Genomic DNA, 20,153 nt, shown 5'->3' on the forward strand with positions numbered 1-20,153 from the left:
GTATGTTGTAATGAGTTAAGGAACAGGCTGAAGTGTTACTACCTTATGCAATCTACAAGTGAGTTTAGTTAACCCTAAAACCCTAATATATTAAGTTGGGCAACAATAAGAAGTCAAGTTGGTCCAGAAGAAGTTATTAAGAACCATAATAATATAAAACAAGACAGCCTAAATATGTAGAAGTAACCCTTCAGACTTGCATAGATTTGATCATGTCATCACTCTGCTGAAAAATATTCAATAAATTACAATTACTCTTTTGGAGACATATGTGTCCAGATCCTTTGATTACTTATTTAATGAGAAATGATATTCTATACTGGTTAACTTACTAGTTTTCTTGGCTGTCATACTCTCAATTAGAAATATTTGATGCAAAGACTTTTTTAAAACAATTGACAGTTTGCCTTCTTTTCTAAGCTGCCTGAAAAATTTCTTCAGTTTTTTGTAATCAAAGTGATCTATTGATTGCTTATTTTCCTTGTTTGGTTTAAACACTAGTAATAGTCACTGAAAGAGTAGATCTCATCCATTTTCAGTTTATTGTGGTATATAACATAATATGTTGGTCTAACCCTAATTTCTTCTAAACAGCTTTCTATTTTGCCTAGTAGTTCTTCTCAGGGACTTCCTCAAGTAATTTATATATTCAGGTTTAATAAACACTGGATTGATTTCATTTAAAAAAAATTCCTTACTTTGTTCTACTGATCTACTTCTCTTTCTTGACTAATACCAAATAGTTCAAGAACTTGGAAGATTACTCCAAATCACTAGTAATAAAATATAAATCAAATGCAAATCAAAATTACCCTAAGATTTCCTTCATATAGAGGATTGACAAAGTTGATAAAAGTTGCAGAGAGACTGCAAAAAGACAAATAGTAATATACAAGGGGATCCAAGACCAAGACATTTGTCTTAGTGCAGTTTTAGTTATTACTTAAATAGTAATGAGACTGTTGGGACACCCTACATTATTAATGGAGTTTCATTATTGGAAAGCAGAAGTATGATCAATAATGTGATTAAAATCTATTTCTTTTGATCTAGAGTATGAGGCATATTTCGTAAAGAGATCAAAATAGGAAGAATGTTTCTATATATATCTATACATAACTGCATTTTTTGAGAGCAAGAAATTGGAAACAAAATAGTGCCCATTGTTTTGAAAATGGTAAATAAATTGTACTAAAGAATATAATGGATTATTATTATTACTGTACTGTAAGACATAATATTTTGAAAAAAATACAGTGAAGCATGAGAAGACATAGAGACTGATACAAAATGAAATAAACAGAACCTGGTAAACAATATAGACAATAACTACCAAAAAGTAAAGGGAAAGAACAATAACCATAACAAAAAAATCAGGTCTCAAAGCTACATAATCTTAATGACTACAATGGCCCCAAAGAAGAAGGAGAAAACACCTTCTTCTTGGCAGAAGTTGAAGACTTTGGATATGGAAGACTGACTGGATGGTAATACTCAGTTTATGTATTGGTAATTTGGCTAAACTGCTCTTTCTCGTCTTTCCTCTTTGTTCTTTATTACACTGATGATTTTCTGGCAAAGGCAAAAAACCAGAGATCTATCTGGAACTGAAGGTAAAAAGATATTCATCAAATTTAAAAATAACAGTTCCTTGTTATCTATCTACTGAGCAAAGTTTAAACTCCTTGCCTGACTGTTATAGGAGTACACTTGACATGAGTTAGCTCACTATGAATTTGTAATGAGCAAACATTCTCCATGACCCTAAGTATACAAACATCAAGATAACCAAATGCTGTAACATTTTAGTATGACATCCAATTTTTTTTACTATTTACTAAATACTTGAGAGTCACTTTGAAATATGGTTTATATATCAACAACATATCAACAACCTTGGAATTTGATGACATCAGCAAAAATCTAATTATTCTTCTCAAAAGAAGACCATACTAAACCCCCCATTGCCACTCCTTACACCATAGGCTAGCTCCAGTCTTCAGGGGAGAACATACCTAAGCCCAAGCAAAATGTAACCAAGAAAACCCACAATGGTCATAAGGAACCACACTATGAGCCTCCATCCTCCCAAAACTTTGGAGCAGTCTCACAAAGAGCACATTGGTTAGGGGCTACTCCTAGTCAGCCTTGCCCACAGTCACTGGCTATATTTTACCACATTTATCTCATCATTCTTTTCACCCTCAGCCCACTACCATATCATTGTCCTTTTGATTACAATCGAGATGTTAAGATTATTTTGCTTAGTCTGAATATACTGCAGTACTGTGTATTACTTGTTGAATCTCTCCCAGAACTTAGGTTTTATTTATTGTATAGTATGGAAATTAGAGTAGGGGATAAATAAACTGAGCAGAATAAAAGTGTATCAGTCAATTAAAATAAGTAACAAGAATTTTATTGACCAAATCGTTGAATATCTCTACCTGTCTTTGAATGAGGTATACTTTTCATTTTTATTTCTCTTTTTCACAAAATGCATTGTGAAATTCTCTATGATTCATTATGCTCCTACCTTACATCCTATCTAACTTTATATCATAGATGTTCTATCCTTCCTCCACCCTGTAATATTATATTATTCTGCTTATATTTCAGATTTTCTGCCCTCATGTTTAAGCTGTTCCCTCTGCCTGGAATGCATCACAACCTCTTCTCTAATATCAAAACCTTTTGAATTTCTCTGCATCCATATTTATTTTTAAATTTATATTTTAATTCTAAATTTAGCATTTACAAAATAAAGTAAACATTTCATATAGAAAAATAGGAGAAACCATAAACCATGAAACCATAAATCTCTATTACTAATGTAACAGTCAGCGCTCTGGTTTTCCTACCTATGGTTTCTCATCTCCATTTTCATCCTTTAGTAATGGTGCACTAAAAAGAGCCTAGAGCCTAGAACCATGAAGACCTGGTTTCCAATCCAGCCTTAGATACTAGATGTGTGACCCTGGGAAAATCACTTAACCACTGTCTGTCTCTGTTTCCTCAATTGTAAAATGAGGGTAATAACAGCACCTACCTCACAGGGTTGTTGTGAGGATCAAATAAGATAATATTTAAAACATTTAGCATGAGAACTGGAGCATTGTAAACATTTCATAAATGCTTGTTTCCTTCATCTTCCCCTCCCTACATACTATTTCTGGGGTACTACTGTCAGCAGTACCAAAAAGAGAAATCAAGGTTGTACTAGATGACCTCCAAATCCTTTGCAATTCTTAGATTCCATGACACTCCTAGTGCATAATTCTGATTCCCACATCTTTATCACTTCTGCTTCAAGAGACTCCTTATAGAGAATTACATCTAGTCTCCTTAGCTTCTCATTCAAGATGCTACTCTTTTGCTTCCAGACTGCCTTTACAGTTAGACCATATAGTTAGAGCAAACTAATCTGCAGGCCATTCTCTATTCATTATATTCATTATTTGTACTGGAGTCTGACTCCATGATTTTTGCCTCTGCTTTGACTTTAATATAGAATGACTAACTCACATTTCTATGAGGTTATAAAAACTACCCTTCAAAGGCTAGCTCATCTTTGTTTAGAAGTATCTTCTGAACCTTCAGGTCTTCCCACATCCCTACCAAACAAAAGTACTCTTTACCCTATGTTCTCATGGTATTTTGGTTGTGTCTCTCCCATAGAACTTAATCATTCTGCTTTCTACTTTATTTTATTTTCTCAAACACATATCCTCTTATACCTGATCTTTAGTCCCTTGAGAAAAGAATCTATATCTTTTACATTGTTGTATGCCCCTTAATGCTACGCCTAGAACAAGTAAATTGTTCACAAAGTATTGAATACAAATTCTACAATCAACTTTTTAAAAATCTGTAACAAATCATTTTTTTCAGGCTAAGTCCATAAATTCTTAATTAAATGCCACATCCACATTTTCTCTTGGCTATATTTTTCATTTTCCAAATCTCAGGCCCTAAAGGCAGAAGCTAATATTTCTGTGAGGATGCTAAGCCAGAAGCAGATGGGGTTCCTCCATCTGAGCCTACACAAAGTACCATTCTTTCCTTCAGGCAAAGGTGGGGGCAACATTGTTAGGCATTCTATTTTAGGTCATTTCTAGTTTCTCTGTATCTGTGCCTTGGATTTTCCACCAATTCAAACTAGACCCCAAGGCAGTTGACTTACATCATTTTGACTAGGCTGACCTCTGGGTGACCATGTGAAGTATTTATCTCCCAGATTCTGACAAAAGGCTCAAAAGGAAAATGCACAAAGCATACTGTTAGCAGAGTAGTTTGGTAGAGAGTTGTGTGTGTTTAATTTTCTATATCTTATTCTATTTAATTTTAGAATATGAACATGATAAATAATGCCAGATTCTGCAGTCTGAGATGCCTTTGTTTCTGTTAATAGCATATCTCTATAAGGAAGCCTTTTAAAAGAAGTATTATTTTTCTTTTTACTTGAATAAAAATCTTGTAAGTAGACATTTCAAAGCACATTGTAATCGTTCTTAAAACAAATGCTGTTGATAATTATTCTAAAATGTTTCAGTTACTAAGGGTGCTTATAACACTTCTTGAGTAAAGGGAGAGTACATTATTTTGGTTATTTAATGATGTGTCATTTAAATGAAGTGTGACTAAGATCTTGTATCTTTTGCATGACTATATAGAAGAAAAAGATCAAAGATATAAGATCAGGTTTGGAAATCATACAAGATTGACTGAGGGCTGCAGACAAGTATCTGTTTCCATTTTCCTCTATTCTTTCCCCTGTTGCTACAAAAATGGTTTTCCATGTTTGACCAACATGAGGGAAAAAAGAGATCAACCACATTATGTATCATGAGTATTTCATCACTTAATCAGTAATGATACAGATAATAATAATAATAATAATAATAAATAATGCATCATGCTTAGTTACTTTAAAGAACTCTAATATTGTCCATAGCAAGAATATTTTTTTCTTTAAATAATGGAAAGGAACAAGCCTATAATTCATTATAGGAACATCTGTTTTAGTTGAAGATTTAATGCACTCACCATAACAGTGTTTTCTTCAATTATATATAGTTGTGGGTCAATTACATCCACTTTTGCAGTTGCTACCAGCTGAATTGTTTGGAAATGTGACTGTAAAACAAATATAAATTATAACAAATTACAATAATAACTTACATTTAGAGTTTATACATTATAAACAGATATTTGATCTCATTTGTCCTTCAAAACAATAATGTATTTTTGTTTCCATTTCATACATATAGCTACCAATATTCAAGTTAGGTGTCTTAATCAAAAATCACATATTAGTTATTATCATCAAAAGACCTTGGCAGAATTTCATATTAAGACTTTCTTCTTCCTTTGAGAAATTATAGAAGCAAAAACTAATGACAAAATTTCCTGAATTTTTTTGGATTCAAGAATGTTCATAAAATTAAAATTATAAAAAAAGAAATTTTTCATGTGATAGAAAGTATTCTTCCATCAAATCCTCACTTTGATGCTTCATCATGATGCAAAAGTAGCCCTGGTTTCTTGATACTATGCCCCAAGATGAACAAGCTCTTGCATTCCTTACACCAAGCTGGCAAGGCTACCGTCCAAAGACAACCCAGTGGAATTTGCAGAGGTCAAGGAGAGGGAACCAGGAGACCTGCCTTCTATTACCATCTCTGTTATTTTCTAGCTATGTGGGACTGAATAATTCACTTGACTTTTCTGGTCTCGGTTTCTTTTATAAATAAAGGCTGATCATTAGGATCCCTTTGAGTTCTAGTATTTTGTTTATGCTGAGGATTAGACACTGAGTGATGATTTTGTATTTCAGTCACATTAACTCATGAAATAATCTGCTTATATAAAATACTTATGTGCTCATGTGAGTGGAAGGATCTGAAACCTATGAAATCAGAAGTCTTTGAAGTTTTGAAAAAGAAAGTAAACAAAATTAAAAAGAAAATAACTTACAAAATAACTAAAAACAAAATAATTTGGTTTTGAAGAGTTTATACAATCTCCTGGTCTTGGTGTTGGAAAGGAACTAAAAGGCAAAATAGTATGAACTACATCTGAATAAGGATCTGTTCTACCTGTTATAGCATCTCCTTAAATACCATTTGTGAGAATGCATATCTTCTGACACAGCCCATACTCTTTTGGGACTTCTCTAATTCTCTTCCTAAATGTTCTTGCATTAGCATTCAGTAGTTCTACTTGTTTGTTAGCTGTACTCTGTCAATTTCTCAGGGGCAAAGACTACATTTTTTATTTTGTCTTTGTTTATTCATTGCCTAGAAAAGTCCCTCATACATTGTGGGTGAACAATACATGGTTATTGGATGGTACTGGATTAGGTTATATTTGAAAAACTCTAAGTAAACACATCCTTACACATTAAATGTTAGAAATCAGGAACTCATCTTTCCTACTTGAGGCTTTTGTTCAGAAATCCAAACCATTTACCCCTAAATTATTAGCTTGTCAAAAAGCTGGTTATTTCCTGAATTTGCTGTTTTTTTTCCTTAAGTCCTAGCCTTTGACTGTCAGCAGCAATGAAAACATCCATTTATTGCCACTCCTCACCTTCAAAAGTCTTCACCTCTTTGAACAAGATTTCACAATGCTTTCTAGATTACTTTTGCTTCATTCATTTATGATCAAAGGAATCAACAGAAATTCAATGCTTGAAAAATTACCTGTAATATCTTATCTACCCCCTCCCCTTAGGAGGACAACAGAGTTCTCTTGTTAATGTTAGGTTTAAAAACAAATCAAAGGAAAATTGGGCAAGTCAATTAATAGACATATACATGTCAATTGTCAACAGCTACATCATCTCTGTTAATCTCAGTTATTTAAAGGTTATGTCATGAACCTTTTCCTTCTAATGCAGATTGAGCTGGTGATGGCAGGGTATTCAGGTAAGTAGAAAATGGTTACAATTTTATTTTCTATAATGTGTCCCTGACAAGCTCCTCTTCTGTAATAAATTTTAGAATGGAAAAGGGGAGATTTTTGAAGGGAAAAAATCATTTGCAAATGAAACATCATTTGTTTGTATTGGAACATTTTACTTTTTTCCTTTAGTACTTTATAGGATCCAGTCATGAAAGAGAAAAAATTTCTCATTTTGGGGAGGTGCTTTTGCTCTCTTTGGCAATTAGGACTCATTTTTTTTCTGGTTACTAGGGTACAATCTGATATGCCAAATGAGGTAATCTACTAAACAGTCTCTAGTAGCCAGAAACAGTAAATTTACTTCCAAAAAGTGAGCAATTTATTTCCTTTTCACTTGGATGCACAAAGCCTGTTCTCTAATTAATCTTGGTAATACTGAGATATAGGATTTCATCATGCATTAACCCTATGTATTGTAAGTTTATTTTTATGATCATTTACCCAATTATTATGTGAAGCATTAAATAGTCATAGGGAAGAAGACATGTGATGATGTCATTTGCAAACATAGGCAAAATTGATGCAATCTTTTCAGGCTTTAAAAAAAAGTAAGTGAAGACTTTATTCATCCCTTTTTTCCTGACTTACTTGAAAGACTAATATCTCTATCTCTAGATCTGGGTCTTTTTTTCCTACATCAAAGTAGACAACACATAGTGCTTCATCCACAAGCCATGCCTCTGAGGGTGAATAGGCAATGAACATAATTGCCATCTACATCATGATACTATAGTCACTATTTACATTAGCAATGATGCTTTTCATGACAAATGGAGAACCCTTTTGATGCAGAGAAAAGATATAGAGAATTATGAATGTAGAAATTGGGTAGAGATATAAATTGACTACCACCTACTCTTGAGATGTAAATTGATTAGAAGCAGAGAACTGTGAATATAACAGAAACAAAATTTGTAATCTTAAAGACTGCTAAATCTTGTCAAATTGGGTGGAGAACCCCATTCTTGATGCAAATCCACTACCATCAATTCATTGTTTAATGTAAAATTTGTATCCTGCTCTCCTTAGGCTTCACCTTCTACCTAATTCCAAGTCCAGTAAGGGGAAGAGAGTTCACCTTTTGCCCGCTGGATGAGAGGCAAGACATAATAACCTGGGTTGGATCTCTATCTCTTCCCCCCACCCCACCTTCCCATTTGTTGTAACTTCTTTTAATAAATTTTTGTTTTATTTCCACCCTTGCTTTCCTGAGTCTGAATAATGATTCCTCATAGACAGGACCAAACTCAAGTAGCCATCGGCTACACTTTGACACTAACTTTTCTGTCTCTGCATATTTCTATCTTGCTATTTATGCCCAAGAAATACTGCCACTACTCACCACTGCAAAAGTTCCATTCCAGATTCTGGTAGTCACATTCACAAAGTATTCTTCTTTCATTTTCAGTTCTCTCAGATGACACAAGACTTTACTACACGATGTAGTTTCACAGTTCTTTGAGGTTGGAGGGGTTCATATAAAAGAAAATAGGTTTAGTATGACTTATGAAAATAATAGCTGAAAAGTAAAATGGTTATGTTTGAATATTCATGCATACAACTACATAAAAATTTTAGTTTAGAGTGAACTGAACATAAGCCACCTACTTAATAGACTCCATGCTTTTAATATAAGACAGTCTTAAAAGGCAAATATGTAAAGGGATAGTGAAAAATATGGGCTGAATTCAGGCTTTATACAAACCAAATTTTTAATAAAAATGTGATCTATATTCAGAAAACTATTTTAAAGTATAATGTTTAGATTGGTACTTCTCAAAATTTTTTTCTATGATGCTTCATTCTTTCTCTCCCCATGAACTCCCAGTACCACCTCCATAGAATTTTTTTTTAAATTTAGGAAGATTTTCCAAGTTGTTAATTAAGAAGGAAGCTATGTTACTATCTTTACTCTCAACAAGGGCAGTAGGAAGGAAACATAAAAAAGTGGGTGATAATGTGGAGAAAACAAATGAGGATGACTTGAGAAAAGAAATTCAATGGTATAGGTGAAATCTGGTGGTATGTGTTGTGGAGGAAGGCATTTATGATGCTGCCAAATTTCCCCTCCCACCAGTGAGCTGCTAGTGAGACTACAAGCAGTCTGGACTCTCAACTTATAAAACTGCAGTTTTGGATAAGTCCATGTAGATTTGGTATTCCTATTAATCAATAAATTCTTCATAGGATATCTATTTTGTAGAAAGTCTCAGAGCAGCTATCTTTCCTTCTCAGAACTTATCACCATATTCCCACTCATTTTAGGATGAAAACCTCTTGAGGACACAGATTGCCTTTCTTTTTTGCTTATATTTGCATTCTCAGTGCTTAGCACAACAATCACTGTATAAATGCTTGTGGATGACATTAATATGCACTGGCATACAAGGGTAAGATGAGTTAGGTTCTAAATGATCTGTATTTTGAGCATATTCATCAAAGTCACATTCTTAGCCTCATCAAATTTGTGTGAACTGGCAATTTAAAGCAATGAATGAACTTAGCTATTTTCTCTCCAAACACCAACTTATAATAGCTTTAAAGGAATATATATCATATGGCTACATGTTAATCTATGACAGTAATGTTTATTGACTAATTATGAATGAGAAAAGAGCAGTCATCTTAAAAAAGGAAACTAATGCATTTGTAATACTAAAGTAGAAGAAATTATAATTCTTGAATAATCATCTTAATGTGTACTACTCACCAATGTTTTAATATCTCGGAAGTTTTCTTTCTTGAAAGCCATTGAGTAAGATGTTTCTCCTATTTTTAGTGGGTTTATTTCTGCAGTACAACTTATATCACTGTCCTAGAAAGTGAAAAAATCAGAATTTGTCATTCAAACTTACAAAGCAAAAGCAAAATAGTTTACATTAAGATTTTGTATGAAATAGCAGTATATAAAAGGGAAAGGGGGCTTTTAGGGGACAGGGTGGAGGACGAAGAAAAGAATGAATGATTTATTGACTCTTGGTGACAAGTACCTAGTAGAGTGCTTTTCAAATAGCAAGTAGTTAAGAAATAGTTCTTGAACTAAAGAGACAGGCTTGGGTCTCACCATTACACCATCCTTGATCTTCTCTTTGTTTTACCCTTAACCCTCAGCACAGCATGAAGAAGGTTATGTTAAGGACAGTACTGACTCTGTGACTCATGTGAGGTAAGAAATTTCAATAAACACTACCATAATTAGCCAAATACCTTTAATTCGAAATCCTAAAACTACTTGTTACCTAATATGGAGTACAGACAATTATCTGTCTGTCTGTGGAATCTAAATATATAAATAAATAAATATATAATTTATATATTTAGAATATGGTTCTACTTAGATTTTTTAAAATTCATATTGAACCAAGGATGACTCAGGGTGTACTTGGAATAATTACCTGGGCCACATGCACTCCTGTCAAGTACATCAATGCATTTTTTTCTTTGGTGTACTGAGGAATGGAGATGGTTACAGAAGCCATGGGTACTGGAATGTTTCCTGATGTGACCTACATTAAAAAAAAGAAGGTTCTGTGATTGACCACATTTGATCTAATTAGTAAAACTCACAGTGACAGTAAATAATAAGAATAATTCCACAAACCACATAGGAAAATTGTTCTTATTGCTTTCAAGTCCTTTCATATCTGTGTATTTATCAATATCTACACAATATTTTTCCAATGGATGTCATCAAAGTACTTTAAGGACATTATTAACTGATAATAATGCTAGGATACAGTAAAATAACTATGTGACAAAAACAGATTTTTACAGTATACGAAAACAATAAATGAAATTAAATAAAAATGTTGTCCTCAAAATTTTAGTATAGTTTTAAGCTTTAAATTGCTTTATAATAGTGATATAATAATAATAATAATAACATGAAAAGATTTATAGCAGCCTTAATATAATATATAAGATAGCTAGATATTAGTTTAAGCCTCTATTAAGATTTTTAGGACACCCTATTCTTATATCTATTTACACTTAGAATATAAAACATATTATAAAAATTTTAAAAGGCTTAAAATATATAATATAAATAAAATTTTCAATTACTACATTGTCCATTCTACTATCTACTCATCCTTATATTTGTTCACACATTTTTTCTTTTATATAGTTGGATTAAATGACAATTAACTTATTTCCCCTTTCTTTACACCATATCATATAAATATTCCCTTATATGCTTTAGTCCTCATTTCTGACATTTTCATCTGTATTACAAGATTTCACAACAATTTTTACCACCCTATGTTCAACCAATCCTCAACTGTCAGATAATTGATTCATATTTTTTTAGATGACAGAAACTGGATCACAAGTCAAAGGGCAAAATAAGGGTCAAAAACCAGTTCCAAAGTTTAATGTTCAAATTCTCCTCATTTATAAAAATAATATGAAATTTGGGTTTTTGGGAGGCAGAGGAATGGGGTCTGACATTTCTAAAAACTAAAAAATAATAGTGTTTGGTTGGTTTTTCTCATTATTTAACTGCTGACACTTGCTTGGCTGCTTATGAAAGAGAAATCATTATAAAACATGATTTTGAAGGAGTCTCCATTTGTATAAAGTTGCTAAGTTTATTACAAATAGAAGTGATATCTAGGCATCACTGAAGTTGCTTTTTTTTAATAGACCTAGAGCCTAAAACAACAAAAAAGGGCCCCAATAGAATCAGAACATATATATGTGTGTATGTGTATATGTATGTATGTATGTATATTATATATATATATATATGTATATATATATATATATATCCCCTTGAAAAACATTGAATTTAAACTCTAAAACTATGATTTCCTCTTAGAGAAATATACTTCTGCATCCTTACTTTTGACCCTATCTATATTCTTTTTATTTTTATTTATATTCTGCTCCTTTTCCTGAATTTTCTATGTTTTAAAAAATTATTTTCTTTTAATGTTGCTGCTGCTGCTGTTTACTCCCATCATTATCTCTGTTTTTTTCCATACTCATAGACATATTACTCACCTTAATTGAAAAACTGAATATAGGGCCAATTTCATCAAAAGTCTTCACAATGGAGGAGACATTGCCATAAGAAAAGACTTCATAAAAATTGATACTGGTAGACCTGTTAAATGATAATTGAAAAATGAGATTTTTTTTGTTTAATGACTGTTATTGAACACTTACTTTTTTTTCTTTTTTTCTTTTTTTTTTAGGTTTTTGCAAGGCAAATGGGGTTAAGTGGCTTGCCCAAGGCCACACAGCTAGGTGATTATTAAATGTCTGAATCTGGATTTGAACCCAGGTACCCCTCACTCCAGGGCCAGTGCTTTATCCACTGCTTCAACTAGCCACCCCTCAAGGTCACCTTTTTAAAAAATGTTACTATCCATGAGCTCAAATAGCTTTATAAATAAACCAAAAATAAATTTCATTATATTACACCATCATCTTATTTACATGTTTTACAATTCTGAATCAAGGCAATTTCTTTTGAAAAAAACTGCCTCTTTATCAAGTTTCTGCTAAAATTTATTTAAAGCACACTAATATATGTTGATTGAGAATAATTTGAATTAAAATTTATAGATTTTTAAAGCCAAAAGTAACTTTAGAGATTACCTTATTTTATGAAAACTAAGGTTCTAAAAAATTAAATGACATATTCAAGGTCATATAGTTAACCAGTATCCCATCAGGGACCAGAAGAATCTAGGGTTTGTCATTCCCAGTCCAACATTCCTTTGTATTCTACCAGATTATTTGTCTTTAATACCATGTTCTTATTGTGTTAACAACTAGAAATTCTCCAGAACAGTTAATCACTTTATCTTGCTTCACATAGTAACATTATTCACATTACAAAAATGTTGGGTCATTGTGGACTTCTGCATTAAAAAGATACTCAAATAATGTTCTTTCAGTGAATATATAAGAATCCCACGATATAAGGGAAAGAGCCCAAAAGATATTGTATCAGAGAACTTAAGTTCCAATTCTACTTTTGGATTAATACACAAGTCAAGTTCTTTAATCTCTTTAGATGTCAGTTTTCCTATCTATAAAATGATAGAGTTAGATGGATTAGATAGCATGCCTAGGACTGCCTCCAGTCCTGAATCTATTCCCTACTGTTCTAATGAATGGATGAATGATATATTGGACTATAAAAAGTATATGATTTAAAACATGTTTTCAAAGAATATTAGAGCTGCAAAGAGGGTTAAAAATTCAAATAACAAGTGAGAAAATGGGTGTAGAGAAGGGATATTACTTCTCAAAATCACATAGGCAGCAGCAAAAGGAGGACATAAACCTCGGTTTCTCAATACCCAGTAAAGTACTGTTGGCATGACACTCCCCTCAAAACTCAAAAAGTAATAGGGTTCTATTATATCAATTTCTCTAGCATTGATTTTATAGTGGATGTAGACTGGAGAACACTTCCTCATTCTCCTTGTGCTAGAGCAGTAGTTCTTAAACTGGGTTCCATTAACATTTTTTAAAAAATGTTTGAAAATTTAATTTCAAAATTTCAGTATATAAGTATCTTAATTCTATCCACTATTTTAATAATTGTATTTCAATATAATTGAATTCCTGTGTAATTCTAAGATTTTTTTATTTTATGAATTTAAAAACATTATTTTGCGAATAGGTCATTGACTTTACCAGACATCACCCAAGGGATCTAGGACACAAAAAAATAGATTAAGAAATCCTTACAGGGGCAGCTATGTAATGCAGTGGATAGAGTACTGGTCCTAGAATCAGGAGGACCTGAATGCAGATCTGGTCTCAGACACTTAATAATCACCTAGCTGTGTGACTTTGGGCAAGCCACTTAATCCCACTGCCTTGCAAAATAACCTTCCCAAAACCAGGGGGTGGGGGGAGGGGCTGGGGAGAGAAGTCCTTACAGAAGAGACTAGCCTGGTATCAGAACAAACTTTGAGAACTGATATCTAGACTAGAATTCAGCTTACATTGAGTCATAACTGTGCAATATAATTCTTCTATGGTAAGTCAAAGAAGGTCCTAGAATGGAAACCTCAGGCTTATTATTGTTCAAATCTTAATTATAAGTGATCAAAAAAGTATAATTTATAGAATTAAGCAACCCAGAAAGAAGTGTCTCCTTCCTTCTAGAGCCCTAGAGGCCTGGTCCAAATCTGGGGGATGGGGTGGGGGGAGGGAGTGAAATACTTTAGGAATAGTATGCATTTAGCATTTTCCCTTTACAATGGCCATTGCTATATATACATATATATATATATATATATATGTATACATATATATAAAGAGAGAGAGAGACATATATATATATATGTGTGTGTGTGTGTGTGTGTGTGTATTGCTTTCATACATATCATGCTCTAACATTTACAGTGTCTTAATCATGACATATCCATGAGGTAGGTATGTTTAGGAAGGAATGGGGTACTATGGAAAGAGCACTGACTTTCATATCAGAGGACCTAGGTCCAAATATGGCCTCAGTTAATTAGTTTGTTTAACTGTATTCAATTATCTGAAGTCTCTTCTAATTCTAGATCTATTATTATTTAATCATTTTCATTGTTTTAAGTTAAGAAAATTGAGACAGAGAGAGATGGCTATTTGCTAAAGGTCAAGCAGCTATTAAATATAAGATCTGCTATCTGAATGCTGGTCCCATGACTCTAAGAACAGTGTTCTGACCAACTAGATTTTTGCAAAATTTAGAAGGAACATTTTGACATGAAGATCTGAAAACCCAAATTTTTCTTCATTTATAAGGAATTTATTTTATTGTAGGAGGACAGTTGTTTGTAATTATAATTTTCCAAATTTTTAAAAGAAAAGTGCATCACAAGGATACAAATATATATTAAATCTGTTAATAAGTTTGGATGATACAAACTAATTTATTAAAACTTCCATCAATCTTCTTAAACATTCTGTAATGAGTGTGATGCTCCCTCAATAACATCAGTCTTCTCATTGGGAAACTGAAGGATTGACATTTTGTGTTCTTGGAAGAGACTATAGTACCTTCTAAAGTGTGCAAGCCAGTGTAGCACTGACCAAATTCTGAATTAGATAATGATATGCTGCTTTCCTAAATTCCTGCTTTGGTTTAAGGGAATATCCTTTATTTTTCTTCCTTGTTTAAAGGTGGCTCTACTCTTAAAACCTCATCCTGAAGCAATGTGCTTCATAAATAACTTTTATTTACTCACCTGAAGGTATTTCAAACATATCTTGCTCATGACATTTAACTGTGTACTTTTTCCTTGATTTTTAGAAGATGAGGTTTAGGAGTATAATCTATAAATGCCCAGGATGTTTTGTTTTCCCTTGAAATGCAAATATTTCATAAAAAAATAAGTTGCTCCAAACACAGACACATACACACACACACATACACACACACACACACACACACACACACACACACACTTGCATGTTACAATTACTTGATTTTTTTGGATCAAAGATAATAATGCAAAAAATATATGTGTGCAGTGTGTGTGTGTGTGTGTGTGTGTGTGTGTGTGTGTGGTTGATGAGTAAAAAAAAGACACTATCATATCCATTTCCCATTAAAAGAAATTTCTAGGTTAATGTGGTACATGAAGGTCATAATGAAACAAATGAGAACAAACAATTGAGAATAAGAAAGAGATGATTCAATCAGGATAAAAAAAATCAGACAATGTGATATTAGCCATCTTTGGTGGCCACACTTTAACTCAATTATGCACTTTAATAATGATGCTGCAGTGTGACAAGGGCAATATCTACTAGTGATTTTCAAGTGATGAATTCAGTAACCTAGACTTTGTTTCCATTGGTGGAATGTTATGATTCATTCACTCTGGGACTCGTGTTTCATCTTTAAAACTAGATGGTATGTCCTTTATTTAAGGTTGTTTGGGATTTTTATCCCCTCTCAACAACTTGTTAGATATCTAGTCTTTGGGGGTTGGGATAAAGAAGTAATAACCTGCAAAATCTAGATACTTGGCTTATGAGATGCCACTGGTAGAATCTGCCTTATCAGCTTTGTGGAGGGCATCTAACTTTTCTAGAGGTTATTTGAGTGTTTCAGCAGATTGAGAATAATGATATATATGTTTTCTGGTGCTACTGACCAGAAGTTTAGTGTTCATTAACTTGAACACATCTATGGTTCTTTCAAGTTGCTCAAACCACTTTTTTTTTTAGATTTTTGCAAGGCAATGGGGTTAAATGGCTTGCCCAAGGCCACACGGCTAGGTAATTATTAAGTGTCTGAGACCAGATTTGAACCCAGGTATTCCTGACTCCAGGGCCAGTGCTTTATCCACTGCGCCACCTAGCCGCCCCTCAAACTACTTCTGAATGCTTTGAACCCACTAAAATTTTTCATGAGTGTGATGCTCCCTCGATAACATCAGTCTTCTTAAACATTCACTATGACTTATATATCAGCCAAAATGCTTCTGTCATTGCTCTACAGGTTTCCATTTCAGAAAGAAAAGGTAACAATGAATTTCCCCCTAAAGTCCCCTTACTTTTTCACATTTGATCTATCATTGCATTCATTCATTTAGTTGTCAATCACTGACTACCAAATTATGTACAACACAAAATGTTTCTACATTGAGGAATACAATTATGACTTTCAGGCACAAAGATGGTGGCTTCTGGCAATGCTAACATTCCTCATTCCCTACTGATATAGTTAGAAGGAGGAGGCTGATAGAAATTTGAAAGCATTCTGTTGGGTAATGAAATACTTATGTGTCCCCTCCAGGTACCTTGAGACTGAATAGATCACTTTGTTGGGTCAAGCCCAAAAGAGTCAATTAAAAGCTACGTAGAAACTGGTTAGGTGACCTGGGCAAAGAGTTTTGATAATTCAACATAGTAAGGTATTCTAATTAAAATAAAAAACTTTTTACTAATAGCCCCACTAAAAATTTCATAAAGCAATATATTACACACATCTGTTGTCAGCAGTGATAAAACTTGTTAACTCTGCCTACCTTGTTAAATGGATTTCTGCATCATATAGCAAGGGAATTGTAAAGTTTACTGCATTGTCTGCCTCCTTCTCTTCTTGACTCTCACTAAAAAATTAAAATGAATACTATTAAAATGCTACCTTGAGTCTATACAATATAAAATCTACCCACTCCCACTTCACAATTAATGACATTTCACCTTAAAGCTTGAAAACTGACAAGTGCCACGTTCTGAAGATTTTGAAAATTGAAGTCGAAGTTTATTTTAAAAGACACCTACAAAAATAAAAATCCAAATAAATTCCAGAGTTCTTATAAACCATTCAATCAGTAAAATACTTTACAAAAAAGGCAAGCACACCCAATTTGATTCTAAATTTAACCTACATGAAAATGGAGAAATTTGTGACATTCTTGTTATTCTCAACTTCACCTCCAGAATTTACTCTTTTTTTATAAATTAAGTCTCAGTTTCTTTGCTCACTCCCCTCTGCCCCCTACCTTCCCCTTCCCCAAGCTTACACAGTCACTCTTCATGTATAATCCCATACTAAATAGTTTCCCTGAATTTATTATCTTTGCATTACTTTAGTTTCAGGTGATACGCTTTGCCTGCCTGGCAATTTCACAAGCAGCAGGCAAAATTTTAGATGATATAATATTCCATGATATCTGAGTGTAGAAGACACAAATTGTGTTATTCCCCAAATCTAGAATACATGAAAAACTTTAATCTATCCAATTCAAATAAGCAGTTTAAATAAAAAAAAATCAACTCAGAACTTTAGTATGAAGAATCATCTTCCTTTTCTTGTGTTATGAAGTTGCCCCTGAAACTGCTTAATTAATCAGTATCACTTGATGAAGACCTGGGAGAACTGAAGTTAAAGCACACTTGAACTCTAAGCGAAATGCCAGAAGTACCTGCTGGTCACTCTTGAGAGAAGGATAGCCAACATGACAGGTGAGAATCTTCTTGGAAGGATCCAACTGACAAGTAACTTCAGTTCCATCGACCTAAAGGACAAACAGTAAAAGAAGACAAAAGTGATGATTATGTGCACAAGAAAAGATTTTTTTAAAAAATATATGCGAGTATCACTAACCTTTCTTTTAATAATAATGTTAAATGTTTTAATCCATTTTTAAATTATTTTGAACTTGAAAATTTAGGCGGTATGGCAGGGAAAATTTCTTATAAGTAAAATTGCCCCAAAATGGAATAGAATGTTTCTAAAGAAAGTGGCTTTGCCTTTCCATGAGCTCTTCAATAATAGGGTAGATAATTATTCATGAGGAATATCATAATGAGATTTTTTTTTGAGTATGAGTGGTTGGTATGGTTACTGAGTTCCCTTATAACTTGAACATTTTGGAATTCTGTTATTGATGGGCTTTTTTAAGCCTGATCTCTTTTTCATTTGCATTAGATTATTCCTGAAAAAAAATCAAATTCATGATGAGGCACTCTCAAAAAAGATAAATGATCAAGGTGGGGGGGTCTTTAAAAGGAGGAACCCAAACTATCGATAGTATTTTTAAATGCTCAAATCACTAATAATAAGTAGTACAACAAAATAACTCTTGAGATTTCATTTCTCGTTCACAAAATTGACCAATATAGTAAAAGCCATAAATAATGTTAAAGGAGCTGGGTAAAATCAAGGCACACTAATACACTGGTGGTAGAACTATGAATTGTTTTAACCTTTCTGGAAAGCAGTATAACATTATGGGATGAAAGTCACCAAATTATTCATACCTTTATGACTAAAGATTTAATTAGTCATGGATCCCAATTAGATCAATGTTAAAAAATTAAGTCCAATATGACAAAATATTTATAACAACATTTTTTGAAAGCAGGAAAAAAGGTGAAAGCCAAAAACCTGCCAAGAGGACAAAGTAGCAGAACAAAATACAGCTGAGTTCTTTCCTACAACTATTCCATAAAAATCTAGAGGTTGAATCTTGATTAGAAGATCCAAGAAAAAAGAATCAGACCAAATCATTTTTTTAATCCCATATCAGTTTAAAAGGACAGAAGTGCTATGTTCACTGGGGGCTGGTGTCTAGCCAGGAATGACCATTTAGAGAATTCCAACAGAAAAAGCCAAAATGGTTTTATAAATGAAATTAAAGCACTAAGGAAATAATTAGAAAATATAAAATGCTAGGGGAAATTAGAAAAGAAATGAGATATGAAAGAAGGAATTAGGAAGAATAAATAGCTTGACAGAAGAGGTACAAAACTTTATCTAATCAGCAGACTCATGAAAATTAGAATGGACCAAAAGAAGTAATGATTCTATGAAACAACCAGAAATATAAAAATAGTTGAAAAATAAACAAAAGGTATATCAAATACAACTGACTTGGAAAATATGTCAAAAGAAAATGTTTTAAGAACCACTGAATTATACAATTTACTAATAATAAGAGAAAAAATCAAAATAAACTTCATATCCTACAAATGGGTAAAGATGAAAAAAGATAGTAATGATATTGGCAAGGGATTGTAGAAAGATAGGCACACACAATGGAAAGACAGGAACTGTAAATTAGTATACCCATTTTGGAAAGCAACTGGAAATCAGGTAAATAAAATGACAAACTCCATCCCCTTTACCCAGAGTTTCTGCCACTAGCTTTTTACCCCAAAGATCTCATAGATAAGAAGAAAGTACAAGTATACATCAAACTATTTATAATAGCATTTAAAGTAGATATCCACTGTTTAGAGAATGACTAAATAAACTGTAATACATGAATGTAATCAAATATTGCTATGACATAAGAAATAACTAATGTGATGATTAGAAATACATGGAAAGATCTATATATACTAATGCAGAATGAAGGACTCAGAATGAAGAGAATAATATAAAGATTATTACAACAGTATAAATGGAGAGAGGCATAAAAAATGTAAAATGAATGCTGCAAAATTATAAATAAGCTACAAGAGATACAAGAAGACATTCCTATCCTATCCTTTTGCAGAGATGAAAAACCTACAAGTGTTGCATACTGTGCATATTGTTACACATATTCCATATGTTGATCAGTTATATGATTTTTTTCCTTCTTTTAAAAAATACTGTTTATTATATGCTATGGCTCTCTTGGAGAGGGAGGTAGAAAGATATTGAGGAAAATTATGTTGATAGAAAAGAATTATTAGGTTATCTGAAAGTTTTAACTGAAAAGAAA

The 20,153-nt window shown here is 32.7% G+C and overlaps 1 protein-coding gene across 2 annotated transcripts in view; it reads right to left on the minus strand.

The window, feature by feature from the left end:
• ITGA2 (integrin subunit alpha 2) overlaps window positions 1-20,153 on the minus strand; it is a 124,219-nt gene that overhangs the window by 10,444 nt on the left and 93,622 nt on the right. For both annotated transcript variants that reach the window (XM_074206032.1, XM_074206033.1), the window contains 8 exons: window positions 17,865-17,957; window positions 17,140-17,216; window positions 16,962-17,045; window positions 11,971-12,073; window positions 10,362-10,472; window positions 9,677-9,781; window positions 8,309-8,422; window positions 5,047-5,136 (listed from right to left, as the gene is read on the minus strand). In XM_074206032.1, coding sequence (XP_074062133.1) covers window positions 5,047-5,136; window positions 8,309-8,422; window positions 9,677-9,781; window positions 10,362-10,472; window positions 11,971-12,073; window positions 16,962-17,045; window positions 17,140-17,216; window positions 17,865-17,957 — 777 coding nt within the window. The remainder of the gene's footprint in view (window positions 1-5,046; window positions 5,137-8,308; window positions 8,423-9,676; window positions 9,782-10,361; window positions 10,473-11,970; window positions 12,074-16,961; window positions 17,046-17,139; window positions 17,217-17,864; window positions 17,958-20,153) is intronic.

Source organism: Macrotis lagotis, chromosome X (assembly GCF_037893015.1).
Source record: "Macrotis lagotis isolate mMagLag1 chromosome X, bilby.v1.9.chrom.fasta, whole genome shotgun sequence".
NCBI classification, from domain to species: domain Eukaryota; kingdom Metazoa; phylum Chordata; class Mammalia; order Peramelemorphia; family Peramelidae; genus Macrotis; species Macrotis lagotis.